Genomic DNA, 15,219 nt, shown 5'->3' with positions numbered 1-15,219 from the left:
AATAATGTTTTTTTTCATTTATAATCGTTATTATAGACAACCTAATGCTGCTATGAGAGGGAACAATTTGTAGAAACACTTAAAAACAAGATCAGCTTTTTGAAAAAAGATAAGCTATTTACAAACGATTTTGATTATATCTAACTGTTGTGTATATCGTGAGTATTTCCATAATCTTTGAGTCGCCTGTAATGCTTCGCAATTGCTCGAATTTGAGCAACAGGTACACTAGTGTTCTATAAATTACTAATGTAATAATGTTTCTAATAGTTATTTTGTAAATAGTGGTAACAAAGAATATTTCTACCCACTTACCGTATTTAGGTTAGGTTATCCATTGTAAATATTTCAGCAACACATTATCAGTTATAAATTAACATTACCATTTTATTTCACAAAGGGATAAACATGTAAATATAACAACTAACTAAATAATTAAAACATTTTATTTATTACATTTGTTTGAATGTTTGTGTTGGTGAAATTAAAGTTAATGAAAGAATAATAGTGGGGTCGTATAGCTGCATATAGTGGCAGAATATTTCAGTTCTGGCAGAGAGGCTGCAATTTTAGGTGGTTATAGTATACAAGTTTCTGAACCTAAAACCGCCCAGACCCCAATTTTTAAGGACCTCGGTCGTCCGTAATGACGTCATCAAAATGGTGGCCGTAAGAGGATGCTGGGTCCCCATGAATTGGCTATAACAACCGAATGCCTGAACCGATTTTCATGAAATTTGGCACACAAGTGCTTGAATACATTATCTCGGCCTGGGTTGAAAATGGTCAAGTTTCATCGAGTAATTTCAAAATGGCGGCTGTTCAAAACTAAAAAATTATGAGGAAAATAATTGTGAATTGTTTTATACAGGTTGAGTTTTTAATGAGTTCCCCCCCCCTACTTTTTTATACATTTCTTAAGATATCAACTCCGAATCACGTCAGATCATTGTAGAGTAGCAAGTACTTCATTCAAATCAAATCAAAAATTCTTTATTTATTTCATGCACATAGGTACATATAAATAGTGTCAAAAAATTATATTAAAAATACATCAGTGTTTGAACCTTAACTATTTTAACACAATTTGTCCTGAAATATATTTTTTATTTCTTTTGTGAACAAAGGTGGAAAAACTCATCTAATGAATATATTGGTTTGTTTACTATGTACTCTTTGAGTTTCTTCTTAAATTTTTCAATATTCTTTTCAGACTTTATATTTTTTGGTAAATGCATAAAGAATTTCTTTCCCGAATATGTTGGTTTTTTCTCGTAAAATTTTAATCTGTGATGATTTGGGATAATTTCATTTTTATGCCTTGTGTTGTACTTGTGGCATATGGAAGATTTAGAACTTACTGCCTCATTTTTAGAAATTAGTATGCAGTCATAGATGTATTGTCCATAAACTGTGGGAATTTTAAGATTAACAAAGTGTTCCTCTTTCGCTGATTGATCATAATTTAGTTTAAGAATGATTTTTATGGCTCTTTTTTGTTCTTTCAAAATACTGTCTAAATTTATTTTCCCTGTTGCTCCAAAAAGACACAATCCGAAACTTATGTGTGAGTGAATGTATGAAAAATAGATATGGCGTAATGTCTCCGATCCACAGTATAACGACATTTTCCTAAGAGCATATATACCAGAGTTAACTTTTGATAACACCTTACCTACATGATCATTCCAATTTAAATTTGCATCCACTGTTAAACCAAGGAAGCATGTACTTGTCTTCTCCTCAATCATCTGTGAATCTGACATAATAATTAAATTCTCATTTTTTTTATTTTGTGCAGTTCTAAATTGCATGAAGTTAGTTTTTAGTGTATTTAGTAACAAATTATGATTTTTTAAGTAATCGTTTAAATTTTCTAGCTCTACAAAAGATTGTATTTCCATTTGTTCTATTGAGTTTGATGTTATTTTTAAATTGGAATCATCAGCGTACAGATAAAGCTGACTGTTGTTCTTATAAGACAGAACCTTATTTATATCCTTGAGATATATTATAAAAAGCAAAGGTCCTAATATTGATCCCTGTGGGACACCATATTTTACTAGTTCCAGGTCTGAAACTATATTTGTTGATTTGTTATTCGGTGACAAATGTTTTACTTCTACATACTGATACCTATTTACAAGAAATGTATTGATCCAATTTAGAGATGTTTTTGAAATGCCAATATTCTTTAATTTTTCTATTAAAATTAGATGATTAACACTGTCAAATGCTCTTGAAAGGTCCATAAATATACCTGTTGTATGTTTGCCCTCGTCAACTGACTCTATTACTGATTCTATGAAGGATACTGCCGCACTAATAACAGATCTTCCTGACCTGAAACCGTGCTGTAAGTCATCAAATAAGTTATGTTGCTCTAGATATGATGTTAATTGTACAGAAACTATTTTCTCAAATATTTTGGAAACAGAAGGAAGCAGAGCTACGGGTCTATAATTAGAAACATTTTTAGGATCATCTTTTTTATGGATTGGAATTATTTTGGCTATTTTAAGTTGGTCCGGAAACAAACCAGAAATTAAAGAAGAATTAATCAGGTGACATAAAACTTTGGTTAAGTATTGGCTTGCCCCCTTTAATACTGTAGTAGGCACTTCATCATAGCCACTTGAAAGCTTATTTTTCAAACTGCTAATGACTTTTTCCACCTCATGTTCATTTACAGGATTGAGTCTAAAACATGTACTTAAGAATGAGTTCTTTTCTAATTCTTTGTTTAAATGTATATGATTACTAGTAGTTATATTCTTAACAACATTTGTAAAATACCTATTAAACATATTTGAAACATCCTTAGGATTAGTTATATCATTTAAGCCATCATTTAACACAAACTTTCTTATTGATCTATTATTCTTTCCAACTTCTGAATTTATTATGTTCCAAACAGTTTTTTGAACATTTGATGATTTATATATTTGATCTTCATAAAAAGTTGTTTTAGCCTTTTTTATATGATTCCTAAATGCTACTTTTTGTTGTTTTAGTATTGGTTTTAATTTTGTGTTTTTACTTTGCCTGAATTCATTAGTTAGTTGTATTATTTCTTGTCTTTTAGTTTTTATTTCATTTGACATCCAATTTGAATTTTTATTCTTTTTAGTTATCAATTTCTTTGGAAATGCTAGTTCAAAGTAATATCTGAAAATTTCATTGAAAATACTATACTTTTCTTCGACTGGGGCAAAATATACTTCTTCCCATGTTTCATTTTTTAATAGGTCTGAGAAATGGGCAATGTTTTCTGGAGAAAACTTACGTACCTCCTGCTTTAACATCTTATTTGTGGTATTGTCATTTGAATTTAGATTATTGAAAGATAATACTTGTCCATCATGATCTGACAAGCAGGATACTATTCCTTCTATTGAAATGTTATAATTTTCTTGATTTTTTATAAAAAAATTGTCTATAGCTGTTTTGGAATTTTCTGTTATTCTTGTTGGAAAAGTGATCAAATATTTCATATTATGGCTTTTTAGAACCTATTTTAGGCATTTGTGCTTATCATCATTTTTCAAAACATCTATATTAATGTCTCCTCCAATTATGATATGTGTGTATTTCTTGTTAAAAAAGTCAATAAAAATACTTAATCTATCCAAAAAAGTTTGATAATCTGAAATAGGGGATCTATAGACACCAACTATTAAAAACCTAAAATTACATTTAACAAAACTATAAGCACAGAGCTCAAACTGTTTTTCTTCTATAAATCTATTTGACAAAAATTCGGGAATATCCACCTGTTTCCCTTCAATACCCATCTTGGACACAATCATGACACCGCCTTTAGAGGAATTTTTTCTTGAAAACGATACATTAATTTGATAATTTTGTATGTTAACCCTAGTGATTTCATCTGGTTTCAAATCATGTTCAGTTAGTATTATTACATCTGGATTTAATTCATCTATGGTTATTTCTAGTTGCTCAATTCTTGATTCTAAATGTTGTATGTTTTGGTGGAAAATTTTGAATTTTGAATTTTTAATTAGTCCTATCTTTTTATTTGTGGTGTCTTGTCCAGTAAGTTTAAAGAGGAATCAAGTGGATTTATTACATGATTGTCCTTATCACTATTGCTACTTTCTATTACATTATTATTTAAACTTTCACTGCTCTGCTTTTTTAAAACACTTTCCGGTATTTTTATCACTTCACTAAATAAAAGATGACCTGGAACTGTTGGTGGGCTGCTGGTGCTGATGGTAGGGTTGTTGGGAGTTATCGGCTGGGGTTGAGGTCTGCTACGTGCTGGTGAAGTTAACAATGATGAATTTTCAACAGGGTTGTATTGTATTTGGCACCTCTGTATGTACTGATCAATGATTGTTTGTTTAAGATATTTGATGAATGTTGATTGTTTTAATCCATTTTTTAAAAATTTATTTGATATTCTTTTGCCTGTTACAATGATCACAGCAGCTCCTGTTAGTTTTTGAAATTCCAATACGTTTGAGACAAAATGAGCGGGAGTGACACGATCTCTGTTGCAGCCCATGGTTGAGCAAATTAAAGTTTTTAAATTACGAGTTTTAAAATCATCAGTTAGTTGAGAGAAGGCCAGATCATAGTTTGTTTTATATTCAGAAAAATTGTTGGCATTTTGAAAATATTTGGGCTTTGTTACAAGACTGTACACAGCGGCTCCCTGTACAGTTTTCTGATATGTCAAGTTTCTTGAACAAAAGTCTTTTTTACTTGGTCTTCCAAACTTGTCTCTAAATACTGTGGCAACTCCTTGACTCATGTGTTTCTTTTGGTCATCAAAATCTGCTGAAATACAGTGAGCATATGCAACTTCTGGGTCACTGCTATTCTTCTCAATGTATGTATCCATGTCTTCCTCCATTACTTTTAAGAATATTTTAGTTTCAATTTCTGCCAATTCTTTTGTACGGTTTAGATTTAATGCTAGATCTGCTATTCTTCTGCTTAGCACCTGCTTCCCAAGCTTATTCAGGTGTTGTCCGTGAACAGTGAAAAATTTACGTTTAAAGTCACTAATATTTATTAAATTGAGATGTCTCATTTGTTTCAATTCACAGTTGATTTTGTGAATTTCTTTGTTTAAAGGGTTGTCACGTGCCAAGTCAAAACGGTAGGGTTGCGTCACATAGAGGGTGACTGGGCTTAAATATTGGAACAAGGTTTTCACTGGGTTTAAATTTTTGGCCGCCATCTTGGATCCGCCATATTTGATACAAAGTTATTTTTTCAAATGTAAAGGTAGGGTTGTGACCCACCGTTTCAAACAAGACTTTTACGCTGAATACGATGCTGCAATCCACATTAAAAAATGTTGATCCATTGTAAAGTTATGAGAACTTTTTATAACTTTATTTTTAGTCCATTATAACATTGCGCATTTACAAACTAAGGTCATAATCTCAAAATAGTGCTAGATTATTAATAGTGTTAGACACCACCATTCATTGTTGACCTATTTTTACTCGGTTATGACGGATGTATTTTTTCAGCCGCCATCTTGGATCCGCCATTTTGAAATGTGATAAATTATTTTATCCATTTTTGTTATCAAGCTTTCTTGATAAAATATTACAATTATTTTTATTTAAAATGTCAATATTTCAAAAATCAAATATGACAATGAAAAACGGATTGCGGCATTGAATTCAGAATAAAAAAATAGTTCAAAATGATGGGTCACAACACCGCCTTCATATTTAAAATAATTTTATCACATTTCAAAATGGCGGATCCAAGATGGCAGAGATTATTGATTTGCATCCACCTACTGTTGAAATGTATATACAAGGATCAGCTTGAGATGGTATGAATTTCAGTTCCTTTAGTTTTTCATCAAGCTTCATATACCACTGTCTTCCTGATTGTTTTAAACCACAAACTGCCTTTTTTAGTAGACAAACCTTTTTGTTTTGAGAATTTTTTAAGTCAGTAATCATTTTCTTTGTTTTGTTGAATAGTTTTTTATCTTCATTTTCACTCTCATCCACCATTATTTCTTGGAGGTATCTCTCAAAGTTGTTAGGAAGTTCCATGTAAACTTTTTCTTTTATTTCTCCATTTAGAAATCAGTTGAAACGTCCATTTGATCAATACTTAAATCATCTTCAACAGCAAGTCCAAGCATAAGTCTTATTGAACTTAGCTTTGCTACCGGAGCAAAAGTTTCATCGTAGTCAATGCCTGGTTTTTGTGCAAATCCTTTTGCTACCAATCGTGCTTTTCTTCTTTCTAGCTCTCCATTTGGTTTTAGTTTCTTCTTTAATACCATTTTACAGTTGGCTCTCGATAATCCGACAGTTACGGGACCGGGGGGGGTGTCGGATTACCAAAAACGTCGGATTACCAAAGGTTAGCTTTATTTCACTGAATTTAACTGCATACGTTAAGAAAAACCAGTTTTTAATACATATCACAGACTATTTAACTGTTATAGGTATAAACTAATCAACTTAGGCATTACATATTACAAAAAAGAAAGATTTATTGCATATAAAAATACAAAAATCAGTACAGTATAAATCAAAACTAAAATACAATGTAGGCTAGTGCTCCGTTTTTTCTAAATACATTACAACATTGTAATTACTGTACTGTAACTACGGTGTAGGCCTACACATTTACAGGTTGAAAAAATCTGTGATAGTCTTTTGTTTCTTTTTACGCAAACAGTCTGTCATTGCATTTTCTTGAATGTGTCTCAACATTAACACGTTGTTCAAGTCAAGTCCACGCTCTTCACACCAGCGAATCAAAGTGTTTGCAGCCAACATAGCTTCGTCACAGCTGATCGTGTATTTTGCCTCCACGGCCTCCTCAATTGTGTCGTCTTGTTCATTAGATATGACTTCCTGTACTATATCTTCATCTGTTAGGTCAGCACACAGGTTGTCGTCTAATACCCATCTTCTTAGGTCTTCTGAAGATTCTTGCGAAACGTTAATATCATCGCAAAGTGTTAGTGTGTCCTCCACAACTCCGTTGTCATCTTGACCATTGTCATTTCCATCGTCGTTATTTTGGAGGAGTGGGTTTTCTGGCCAAACATTTTTCCATGACTTAATTAGAGTTTCAGGTTTGACTTGTTGCCATGCAAATGCTGCATTTAAAATGGCATCCTTGATGTTAAATTTTTTCAAAAGTGATGTGATGTCTGCGTCAGGTTGACAGATGATATCCATAAGTAGGCGCTTCTTATAATGTGCCTTCATTGTCTTGATAACATTTTGATCCATTGGTTGAATCAGAGCAGTTGTATTTTTTGGCAAATACATGGCCTCTATGTAACCACCAGTTGTCTTCACTTTTAATCCCTCCATGTCCGGATGTCCGGGAGCATTATCTAACAATAAAGAGCCTTTATAGGCAGACTTTTACTCTTTAAGTGTTGTTTTACCTCTGGGACAAAATGGTTGAAAAACCAGTCATTGAAAACGTCTTGAGTTACCCAAGCTCGGCTTTGATTCATGTAAACAACTGGAAGGGAATCCATATTGATGTTCTTAAATGCCCGGGGGTTCTTACTTTTACCGACAGCTAGCAGTTTTAACATATGACTCCCAGCGCCATTCGAACACACCATTAATGTAATTCTTTCTTTTTGAAGTTTTCTTCCAGAAACCTTTTTTTCACCCCCTGTTACAAAAGGTTTTGTTGGAAGTTGCCGCCAATTTAGGCCGGTTTCGTCGGCATTGTAAACTTGTTCAGGCGTAAGGCCTAGTTCAGTGATTTTAGCTTTAAGGGTCTCAATAAAGTTAGAAATTTCTGTCACATCGGCAGATAGTTTCTCTCCACTCATCTGTAAGAAACAAATACCGTGTTGCTTTTTGGAATTTTCAAACCAGCCATCGCTGGCACAAAAATCATCTTTTTTGATGATTTCACGATAAAAAAAGCGTGCTTTCTCTTTTAAAATATCCCCAGAAATCGGGGCATGTCTGTTTCTTTGCTGTTTAAACCACGCATAAAGAGCTTCCTCAACTTGGGGATATTCGCTCATTTTAAGTGTTTTTCTCTTAGAATCATCTTCAACACATTTTATAAAATGTTCTATTTTTTCCCTATTTTTCACAATGTCATAAACGGTAGGTCGCCCGATGTCATAAACCTTAGAAATAGCCGTGGGAGTTTCACCACGGTCATACCTCTTAATAATTTCCCATTTTTCGGGAAGAGTTAATGTTTTATGCTTACGTTTATTGGTTCCACTTGTGCTCGCCATCACACAACACTTAACAAAACTCTAACACTAAAAACACTGAAGGTAAACTGTCACTTGATCACCAAAAGTACAGTACGTATGCACGAGTCACTTCGCTACTGAACACTGGAACCAGCTACCGGAAACACGTGAGACGCCTAGACCGATGTCACTAAACAGCTGTCTACTGTAGTTTGCCGCAGCGTCGGACTACCGAGCGTGTTTGACTGTTAAGTGTCGGACTATCGAGAGCCAACTGTACAACCAATTTCATTAATTTCTTTGTTTCTATCCTCGAGCACCCAAGTTTCATTTTTTAAATGAGCTTTTATTTCCTCTTTTATTGCTTCATTCCATTCCTCTGAAGATTCTAAAGTTGAATCTTCATTGCAGGTAGCTGACATTTGATAATCTTTTGTCCACAGAGGAGGTTTTCTTTGCCTTTTCTGTGATACCCTTATTTCATCAGTGTCTAAATGTTCATTTGAGCTTAGTGAGTCATCAGGTTGATTTTCAATATCACTTGAGCTTGGTGAATCATCAGGTTGATTTTCAATATCATCTTCGAAAATAATATCATTTTCCATTTCACTGTCATTTTCTTCTTCAAATATAGTGTCAAAATCAGACTGGTCATCATTATTTTCGCTCTGTTTGATCGGAATAATGCAAAAATCTTGATCTTTTTTATCACTTTCTTTTATTTTATTTTGCTCAAGAAGATTGTAATCATTTACATCTTCATTTCTTTCATAGTACATTTTTGAAAGAACTTTTACATCTCTTGCAATTTTAACCTGCTTTTGTTGTGGCATCCAAATTCTGTATGCTTTTGAATTGCTTGCAATTGCTCACCTTCTCTGACCATGTCACACATGCTTCGCAGCGCGTGTTAGGTAGGCTGAGAGGGCTGTACATGTTCAGAAGTCTGCTGCCAGAATCTGCAAAGCTGCGCCTCATGCAGTCACTGGTTCTGTCGGTGTTTGCATATTGTCTCCCTGCTTATGGAAACAGCATCTCTGGAGAAGAAATGTACCGAACCGAATGCAAAAGCTTCACTTTCCAAGAGTGAGGCTTGAGTTTGGAAGGAGAAGCTTCTCGTACTTCGGCCCAAAGCTGTACAACGACCTCCCATCTGGCCTCAAAAATATGCCTTGCCATCTTTTAGAGCCAAAATTAAGGAATTGTACTGTAATGATTAGTTGTTATATAGATTTTCTTGTTTCTGTTTTGTTATTGTTTCTATTTATTTGTTTGTTAGTTATTGTTAGTTATAAGTTATTGTTACTTATAATATGACGAGAGTTGTTCTGAAAAGCAGTTGTACTGAGAAACGCTTGATCAATAAAGGCAATTTTATTTATTTATTTAAAATGGCGGCTGTTCAAATTTCTTGTGGAATATACCTGCACAGGCCTTAGTATTGGTAAATACTCATATTAAACATTAGCATGAGAGCTGGAATCTATAATATTAAAACGAAACAGTGTTTTTTTATTTCACGATTCTGGAACAACCACTCGACAGATTTTCATGATTTTTGTGTTGAAAGAGAGATAATTTTGAGAACTAGGGAATGTCGAAGCCATAATTTTAGTTTAGGGTTTCAGTTTTTTTGAAATTAAGTTTTAATTTTTAAAAAGTCTAGCAGCCGATGCTAAGATTCTAAACGAGCTTTTGGTGTAATATAATTTGTTTATCATAACAGCTGTAAACATTCAGCGTTTGTAACAAAAATTCAGCATTTGGATAAAATTAAAAGACATACTAAGGGTTGACTTATTTATACTATGTGTAATGCTAATCATTGATACGTTCAATCCTTCGATAAGAGGATGACAGATTATTTAAATATACATAGGTAAAATACTAGGATGTTCAAAGGATTTTTTTTAAATAAATCTTTGTAATCTTCGGTTTGTTTTAGTGAAATATAATTTTCTTTTAACTAACAGCTGGTTAAATATGAAAATGCTCTGTAGAACTATGAGGTTATTTTATTTACTCTGATTTTTCATTGATTTTTAGGAAATAAGTAAGATTAGTAGACCACCGAGAAAAGTAACACCATCAATGTATACAAGTCGAGGCTCTGTACACGAGTCTTAAAAAAGGATATGCAAATTATTATACTGCTCAACTTTTTTAGGAAAGGGTAGGAAAATCCATTTTTTACACGTTTCAATTCATCTTGGTTTGTTCACAATCAATGTTTTTGAATAATTAAACTTGGTTTGGATTAGGCCCGGAAATATTGATGTCATAAAGAAGGAGAACAAGAATCCTCAGGAATACAATTTTAAATTGCCACCACAGCCCAGACGGGTTTTATCCAAAGATATACAAATGAATGACATAGATTGAGCACAACGTCATCATTGACCTAGGATACTGCAATTAGACTAACAATCTTTTTATGAAATCTAAAAGTTTGGCGTGTGTTTAGTTGTGGTTGTTTGGAGGCGCTGAATTGTATAGTTTAAATAAATGAATACGGGGAATTACAGTGTATATTGATTCAATGAGGGTTGTTTAATTATTAAGGATATTAGAAGGAATGGATAATAAACATAGACAATTAATTACGTCACTAGCTTTACTAGTGTTTTACGTTTTAAATTCCTTCAACATGTGACCAGTCCTTTTGTTTAAATGAATATTATTTTATTTTCGACTCAGCTGTTTACTAAAACAAACTATATGTTGTTGTTTTGACTTTTCTTTGTTTACACTTATTTATTTAGCAATTGATGCAGTGAAATTGATATAAAGGATATGTGTGGACGATTCGTTTAATGATGTCAGGACACCAACTTTATAATTATGTGTACTGTGAATTTTATTGGATGTTTTCGTTTTATTTTAGGGAGTTTCTATTCAGACCTACTGGAAATTGTGTATAGTATGAGTAATTGTATTGTGTTGATATTGATTATGGAAGAGGCAAATATGCGATGTAATTGGAAGGTGATATCGTTGACTAGGCCTATACACTTTCTCAATTGATAATTACTCTTTCTACTGTAGGATGCTATAAAATTTGTCTTTATACGTGTACGCTAGCTGTTCTGATTTATACACAGTTTTAACTGACTAATCCCGTACGTAAGACGGGCTAACACCTCGTTGTATTTTAAAGTCAACTAGCTCATTGACTAAGTTAACCAATCTTCAAAACAAATTTAAGCGGGTTTCATACTTCCCGGCTAATGTTGACTATGAGTATTTACCATTAAACTAAGGCCTGTGCAGGTATATTCCGCAAGAACTTTGGACTGCCGCCATTTTGTAACGGATGGACCTTTTTTAACGCGGTTTCCGGCAATGAACTCCACTTGACCAGACCTTTAAAATGATGTGCATAACAACAACCTATGCTTACATTAAAGATTATGTACCTACTCCTTATGGGCCGTCCCCTGGTGAAGGTACAAAAATGGTAATGCTTGCAAAAAGTGGTTTTCATACATATAAGTTGATGTGAAAGGTTTGAATTTTTTAATAAATTTAGTTAATAAGATATCAAGCCGTTTCCAGACTTTTTTGTCACCCTGTATATAATACGTGAAGCCGTTTTTTGTTAACGCAACTCCTCCCTTATTTGTAGACCAATTTTTAAGTTTAAGGTGTCAAAAGGTTTGTCTTTATATGTAGTTTTGCACTAAGGTATTAGAATTTTAAAATTCGTACTCTTAAGGGTGTGAGGCCCTCTCAAAAGTCTGGTTTTCCCCATAAGAAATACATTGAACAAATTTAAAAACAAAAAACAGCTGTTTAAAAAAAGAAACTCACTATAGTTCGGCCACTTAGAAAACGACCTGCACGCTAATGCTAAACCAATGCTGGAGGAGGTCGCTTTCTAAGCGGCCGAACTATAGCTTTTTGGGAGTAAATATTAATGTTTGTAATATTCAGTAGGTTAAGACCAAGTTAAACAGTTAATCAGTTTTGTTGGAAGAACAGAAGATGCCTCAAGTTCAAAGAAGAAATATTGAAAACGGGAGGAGACAATTAATAATAAGATATCTTATGCGTATGAGGAGAGTAGAAAAAGAGAGGTCTGGTCCCACAGATACCCATCCAGATACACATTCACTTGGTGAGATGAGTAATTTGCCAGTTCTGCTATGCAACATAATTTGGAAGTGAAAAAATATACGAAGCACATAGTGTTGTCATGGTGGTAAATTAAACTTGCCTAATGTCAGATCAAATGAATGCATGCAAGAAATGTTTACTTCTGACACTGACAGATTGAGATATTTCAAAACATTTAGTACAAACTATATTAATGCCTTGACTACGACAAGTTCAAGTAGTAAGATTATACCAAATCTTGGCGGACCTTATGTTTTTATTGTAAACTTTTGTATTACTCGCTCTACTTCAATTGAGAAAAAACGCAAATGGATTGTTTACTCCTAGGTTATGTTGCCAGTTGCTCGGACAAACTTATAAAAAGTTTTTTACTGAATTCACCTGCACAATCCAAACATTTCAAGCCAAAAATAACAAGTTTCAAAAACTCATTTACTATTGAAAGTTTTAGTGGCAATATTAGACCAAACATACGTGAAGGAATTAGTGTTAATGTATTCAACGATCCACTCGAGTTATGGTCAAGTTTATTTTTATGATTCAGGTGAGGCAAATAATATATTACGCTGTTCAAAAAGATAAAATTAAAATTGCTATCCAAATCTTATAGCTACTAGAGTTATCCAACCTATTTCGACACATTCAAAACTTATGGACAGGTATTAAGAGAAACTCCACTGAACAACGTGAGAATGTTCTGATGCGGGGCATATACTGTGACTGACAGACAACACCTTAAAATATGTTAACCAACTTTCAATGGTGCTGCTGCTTTAGCCTATTCAAAGCAGATTATAGCTGTCCAGTTGGTAACCCAGAGTTTGTGGGTTAAAAATGGAGAACATGAAATGGTTGGTATCACCCCACTTTTCAGGATTCTCTATGGAGAAAATTTGTTTGATTAGGGGAATGTCTCAAATCAAAGAAATAAAAAGACCCAACTTAACACAGGTTATCAGTAAGGTAACAGTTTTCTTCAATTCTCAATGCTGAAAAAAGTGTGTTGCAACATGTTAACTCAAATTGAATCAGATCGTTTAGCATTCATTAGAAGTTATCAGTTAAAACTAAGAGCAGAAATAATGTAGGTGAGCCTTGACGACGCAAATAGAGGTATTTGAAATTAGTTTCTAACAAGTGTTTAAACAACTCTAAGATGTAACTATAGAATTACTCGAATTTAAGCATAATGTTTTCCTCGGCGTTGTGTTTCATACTGTGCAGCTCATTGAGCCGCACAGGTTCCCTAGTATCATTGTAATGTATGTAGTTACAATACATACAATTTTATTGTAAATAGTAGTTTTTAAATGATGGCCAATATTTTAAAGATTGTTATTCAGAGTTAAGATTGTCTGTGAATAATATGCATTATAAGAATAAAGATATAAAATAGACAAATTAAGAACTAAATTGCTATTAAGTATAAGAGTTACAGTTAGAGTAATTACATTTTATTACCTGCAAGACATCACCAAAAGCACCTTTTCCAACAAATTGCAAAACTTCAAACTCATTTTCAAGTCGTGAAACTCCTTTTGGAGAAACAGTCCATGGACTGAAATCATCGATTTCAGTATCAGTGTGCTTCATCTGCAATCCAAGTGTCATCTTAGTCCTGGGTAATGAAATCAATAGCACTCTCATTCAATAACCCGGTTACCGATAAGCACTAATTTAATTAAATATGTTTTTTATTTAATCTAATATATATTATTAAAAAAAAATTCTGGACAAAATTGCATAAATCTTTGTTTGAATGGAACGGCAAAGTAAAGATAATGAATTTACAAATATTTATACTACTATAAAATTCTTAGCAAGTAACTCTGAATTACTCTACAAAAACGTTTTCATTTATTTAACCTTAATATCGTAAGATTACTACAGTTTACGATATGATACTGATCGACTGTCTAAAAACGGATATAAAAATCACCTGTAAGAACTTAAACTGAAAACATGTGCTCATATAGCAAGAAATAACAAACTATAACAGGAAAATTTACCACATGTGCGACTCACTGAAAAATATAACTACAACAATAAAGAACATAGATTACTTACAAAATTGGACGTCCGACACTAAACACACTATAAGGGAAGGAATTACGGCAATAGGTGATCTTTCCTCAAAAAACGTGAATGAGTTTTCGATCGACAGAACGTGAACTTTCCAATGGCGGTTTGTGCTAGCCGTTAAAGTAAATTTACGACACTTGTTTCTGGAAACTGATTTTATTTTCACCACGCGCTGCAAATATATCCCTGCGGGATATAGGCTACACGATTTAATGAAAATATGAATTGACCGACAAACACTGTGAATTAATTTAATTTGCACGAACCAAACTTGGATCACCTATTACCTTGGGAAGGGCGGAAACAACTCTACTAGTGACTGACGATTCCTGGCTGGGCTAAAATCATCCCCACTCCTCGTAGTGCACTGTGGGTATCGTCGTCTATTGTTTAATCAGCTGACTGGTTGTTCGCGTCTACTTGTATTAATTTGTTGTATAATACAACAAAATCGGTACAAGTTATCTCTATACTTTTAAAAGACAAATACCACTGACTGACTAAAAGATCTCTATATCCAAGGCAACACTAAATAAACAGGTTGCAATGCTCCTCTGGCAAAGACAATGACGTAATGTTAACTTTTTTTTGTTATATTTTTGTTTTCCAAGAAAAGATTAAAACAAGCAGCTGATCACAAATGGAAAACATTACGTCATTGCCATCGCCTATGATGACTTCATGCCAGAGGAGCATTACAGCCTGTTTATTTAGTGTTCCCTTGCTATATCTCACAAAATATACAACCTAGAATTATCAAATATGACATACAGGGTCCTTGTATGGTGTAGATATGCAATAAGATGGGGGTTTACAAAATT

The 15,219-nt window shown here is 33.3% G+C and overlaps 1 protein-coding gene across 2 annotated transcripts in view; it reads right to left on the bottom strand.

The window, feature by feature from the left end:
• Positions 1-15,219, bottom strand: part of LOC128985785 (eIF-2-alpha kinase GCN2-like) — a 103,648-nt gene that overhangs the window by 41,693 nt on the left and 46,736 nt on the right. For both annotated transcript variants that reach the window (XM_054405657.1, XM_054405658.1), the window contains exon 8: positions 13,778-13,909. In XM_054405657.1, coding sequence (XP_054261632.1) covers positions 13,778-13,909 — 132 coding nt within the window. The remainder of the gene's footprint in view (positions 1-13,777; positions 13,910-15,219) is intronic.

The sequence above is a fragment of the Macrosteles quadrilineatus genome, unplaced genomic scaffold (assembly GCF_028750875.1).
Source record: "Macrosteles quadrilineatus isolate MER2022 unplaced genomic scaffold, UCM_ALF_1.0 Scaffold_2__2_contigs__length_208266976, whole genome shotgun sequence".
NCBI lineage: Eukaryota > Metazoa > Arthropoda > Insecta > Hemiptera > Cicadellidae > Macrosteles > Macrosteles quadrilineatus.
This window is presented reverse-complemented; position numbering and strand designations above follow the sequence as displayed.